The 4,822-nt window shown below is 38.8% G+C and overlaps 1 protein-coding gene across 2 annotated transcripts in view; it reads left to right on the forward strand.

Moving 5' to 3' along the window:
• The window catches only part of LOC107711794 (disks large-associated protein 4-like), a 139,589-nt gene that overhangs the window by 105,982 nt on the left and 28,785 nt on the right, over positions 1-4,822 (forward strand). The window contains exons 2-4 of one of the 2 annotated variants that reach the window (XM_016516845.1): positions 718-1,082; positions 2,521-3,378; positions 3,996-4,240. In XM_016516845.1, coding sequence (XP_016372331.1) covers positions 789-1,082; positions 2,521-3,378; positions 3,996-4,240 — 1,397 coding nt within the window. In that variant the 5' untranslated portion in view covers positions 718-788. The remainder of the gene's footprint in view (positions 1-717; positions 1,083-2,520; positions 3,379-3,995; positions 4,241-4,822) is intronic. The other variant, XM_016516846.1, reaches the window with a different exon arrangement.

Raw genomic sequence — 4,822 nt, forward strand, 5'->3', positions numbered from 1 at the left:
CAGGCAGCGATGTAGAATCGCATTGCACAAACTGTTGTTTCGGCAGACTGCCTTCAATATAATTTGTTTTTAGAGTAACGACAAAGTTTTGAGTTCTGAAACTTACACAATGTTTTTACAGTACAATGAAATCTTATATGTCAAAAGATCAACGGAATTTTGGTTTCCCTTCATGTTGATAGCACAGAATTTTGTAAATAAGCCTATAATGCTTTACATTTCTGAGAAAGGAAGTAGTACCTAATTGTAGCTGTAACTTTCCTGGTTAAACTGGGTTGTTTAGTGAATGGTTAGTGATACGCAGGTTTTTTTGTGCTGACAAGAAATGTGCAAAAGTAGTGCAATTGTTTAGTGAATTTGCATATAAATATTCAAATATAAAAATTATATGAAGAAATAAAGATTTTATCTAAATTTCTAATTTTCTTTAAGTTGATTTTTTTTTTGTGTAATTGTGTTGTTAAATTTTTTCATCTTCTAGTTATATAAATTTTCTTTCATTTAAAAAAGTAAATATTTTATTTAGCTTTATTTTTATTTCCGTTTTAGTTTTAGGAATTTTAATGTTTCTTTAAATGTATTTTATTTCAGTTATTTGCAAAGGCTTGAAAACATGACTTAAGAAAACCAGTGTGCGCTTACGTTCAGCAGCTTCATCACTGTAGCCAGCTGGATTTGAACGGAGACTGACTGTGTGTTTGTCTGTCTGTCCTGTAGGGGTCGCCCTCCAGGGCCGTCGTCTCTCTTCATCTGGGATCATGTTCTAGAGCCGACCCTGTGCAGCAACCATGAAAGGCTTAGGGGCCAACCGTAGCCGCCATCTGTCCGACACCTGCGACCCCACCGCGGGCCCCCAGGAGCCCCTGTGTCCCTTGGCCCCAGACCCCCACGCCGCCTTCCTCCTGAGCCCCACTGTCAACCACTACGCCACTCTAGATCCTCACCTCCATCATTTTCCTGTTTCCACCCCGACGACGCTGCAGTCGGACTGCCTGCTGCCCCTCAACAACCAGCTGGCCACCAGCAGCACCTTCCCACGCCTCCACTACACCAACCAGCCGGAGCAGAGCGACTACACACAGGTACTGACACCACACTGCATTTATTTCATTAAAATACAGTAAAAACAGTAATATCTGGAAATATCATTACAATTTAAAGTGGCTGTTTTCTATGTGAATATATTGTAAAATGTAATATATTCCAGTGATCAAAGCTGAATTTTCAGCATCGTTACTCCAGTCTTCAGTGTCACATGATCTTCAGAAATCATTCTAATATGCTGATTTGCTGCTCAGTAACCATTTCTGATTATTATCAATGTTGAAAACAGTTGTGCCGCTTCATATTTTTGTGGAAGTTTTTGTGGATTTTATCTTTCAAGATTATTTGATAAATAGAAAGTTGAAAAGAGTAGCATTTATTTGAAATAGAAATCTTTTGCAAGATTATAAATGTGATTACTGTCACTTTTGATCGATTTAATGCATCCTTGCTGAATAAAAATATTATTTTAAAAAAAAAAGTACAGACTCAGCGAGACTGAACAATAGTGTATATATAAATATAACATATATTATAAACAATATATATATGAATAGAAATATAAAAAAGCATGGAGTACACATCATAAGTGTTTTGATTTATGCAATCATTCATATTGTCCATTATTTGATGCATCTATGCATCACAATTTAAATTCAGATGTTTTGAGTTTGAAAAGGTATATATTTATATATTTGTTGAAATTTGTATGAATATATCATATGCACAATATTACAAGTAGTTAAAATACAAATATTTGAATTTATTATTATTATTGAACTTATTTAGATTTCGATTTTTAGATTTAATTAATTAAATTAAACTTATTTGTGTATTTGTTGTAATAAATAAATAAATTCATAATAAATAAAAATGCATTTACAATATTTACTTTTTGCAATTTGCAAAATGTAAAAAACAAAACAAACAAACAAAAAAAAAACTTTTTTTTAGTTTTGTTAATATGTATGACCAAAAAATACAGCCAGCTGACAATCTCTGGTGATAAAATCGTCAGTCATACATTTTTTTTTTTTTTTAAATGTTTTAGTATAATATAATAAATAAAAGTGCAATAATAATAATAATGATAATAATAATGTATTATAATTAATGATGAATACAAATATTTGTTAAAAATAATTAATTTATATTTTAACCAATTGTAATATTGAGCATGTATCATACAAATACCTAAATAACTGCGATAACTGAAATAACATTAATAATATTGTGCAGGTGATATACAGTTAGTTGTATGATAATAAATAATAAGTGCAAATAATTATAATAAATACAACATTTATTGTTTAATAATACAATACTAATATTTGTTAATCAGCTCTAATAGTGTGCATGTGATATATGTAATACAGTCAACAAATGTGCAGTTTTAAACTCATATTTAACTCACGCTTGTTATAGTAAATTTGTATATTTTTCTAGTAATTTTATGATGGTGTTGTTGTGTCTCAGCAGGCTTGTGTGGCTCAGATGGGCAGTCGCTCCGGCACGCTCACGTCCTCCATGTCCATGGGTTTGGGTTTGGGACTGGGCGCTCCCGCCATGATCAGCAGCGGCACGGCCACCATCTCATCCGCGGCCGCCGCCAAGATGAACCGGCTCCCAGCCAACCTGCTGGACCAGCTGGAGCGCCACCTACCGCTGCAGCGCGACGGCTTCAGCACGCTGCAGTTCCACCGGCGCAGCCACGGCTCCAAGCAGCGCAGCGAGAGTCCCAGCCGCATCCGCAACCTGGTGCAGTCCGTCCAGAAGCTCTTCGCCAAGTCCCAGTCCCTGGAGGTGTCGGCGGTCAAAGGGAGCATCACCGCGGGCCCAGCCGGAGACGCGGCTAAAGCAGCCCGCCGCAGCAAAAGCAAAGACCGCGCCAAGACCGAAGGCACCAAACGCCACCCGCGGCCCAATCTCTCAGGCTTCTGGAGCTCGGATGACTGTTTGGAGGACGAGGCGCTGGCTCAGCCCGCCGCCGGGCCATTAGCGATGGCGTATCGAAACCCTCTCAGCATGATGACGTTGGGCAGGGCCGTGTCGGACAGTCAGGCGGCTCCCAGACCGCATCCGCAGGGCTACAACACCATCGCGGCTCATTCGCTCAAATCCTCCAAGAGCAGCGGAGACCTCAAGCCCACCGTCAGCCTGCCGCCCTCCACGGGCCAGACGGGGGAGAACACGCTGGTCAAGAGGGGCTCGTGGTCCACGCTGACCCTCAGTCAGGCCCGACAGGTGCTGCAGAAGGGATCCGCCACCGTCAACCGCAGCCTGCTCAAGTCCAAGTCCTGCCACGGCCAAGAGATGACCTGCAACTTCCTACAGGTACAGGTGACATGGAAGAAAGACAGTCAGTGTGGGAGAGACAGTGAAGAGATTTCTTGAGTTTGTGACAAACACTACAAGGATAAGGCATAAAAGATTTCATAATAGGCAATAATATTGATTATAATGCCAAATAACCACTTTATATCACTTTTTTATTATTTATCGCTTATTTTTTTGTTTGTTTTGAATATATGTGTATAAAATATATATAATATTTAGAGAAAAAAGCGTAATTGTTATTAATATTTGAACAATTTCACATTAATTATATATAATTTTAAACAATAAATAAATAAAAACAATAAATGCAATATAATATATACACACACAAACACACACACACACATATATATATATATATATATATATATATATATATATAATAAAAAATAGTCATATATTAATTAATATATCTAAATAATATTTCAACAATATTTCATTGTCATTTTAAATGCCATTTTATCAGTGGAATTTTAAAATGAGATTTTCAAAAAATATATTAACCAACACTAACACAGAGAACTCACATGCATTTTAAAGTACATTTCAGAAGTTTTATTTGACATCCTTTGACCCAGATGCATTGTGGGTAGTAAGTGTAAGTGTTCTGGCAGGTGCCTGCGGGTGAATGGAGCGGGACGCTGGGTAAGGGAGGCGGTGGTGCGGGCGAGATCCCGTGCAGACGGATGCGCAGCGGCAGTTACGTTAAAGCCATGGGAGACATGGAGGACAGCGACGACTCGGACGGACCCCCTTCACCCAAACCCTCACCCAAAACTGCCGCCAGACGCCAGAGTTACCTGAAGGCCACACAGCGCTCTCTCAGCGAACAGCAGCCGCCGCTGCTACCGCCACGCAAGTGAGTCCTACAGTACACGTTACAGACACACTACACACATACTGCACACACACTACACGCACTACACACACACTACACACTACACACTTTGTTATAGTGTCACAAGCTTCCAGTAAACGGAGACAACAACAACACACAGCTAATAAAAATAAGATGTGAATAAAATACACATGCATAAATATAAACCACAACACACATACATACATTATATGTATTTTATCTGCTCCATAAATAATTCTAGATAACTTATCTGAATTGTTTAAATGTGTAGAATCCACATAAGCTTGTTTTTCATCAACCGGTCAAAATGTACAGCAGAGCATACAAATTCGGTCCGTCCGTGGCCAGACAGAAACTGCACACAGGCTGAATGTAAATATAAGTCTCTGTAAATCCACTCGCTCACAGCAGGTGGCGCTGAAGGAAAAGCTGAATTAGAGCTGTTTCCCGTAACCTCAGTGGACAAAGCAGTATTGCGATTAAGAACACTTCCTTTAGGTATTACATGGAGCGAAGATGAAAACAAAATGCCATCGAATCGTTTCTGAAGACAGTCAGAACCTTCAGAGGTACATTCATATA

The sequence above is a fragment of the Sinocyclocheilus rhinocerous genome, unplaced genomic scaffold (genome assembly GCF_001515625.1).
Source record: "Sinocyclocheilus rhinocerous isolate Xijiao unplaced genomic scaffold, SAMN03320098_v1.1 scaffold1409, whole genome shotgun sequence".
Lineage (NCBI taxonomy): Eukaryota > Metazoa > Chordata > Actinopteri > Cypriniformes > Cyprinidae > Sinocyclocheilus > Sinocyclocheilus rhinocerous.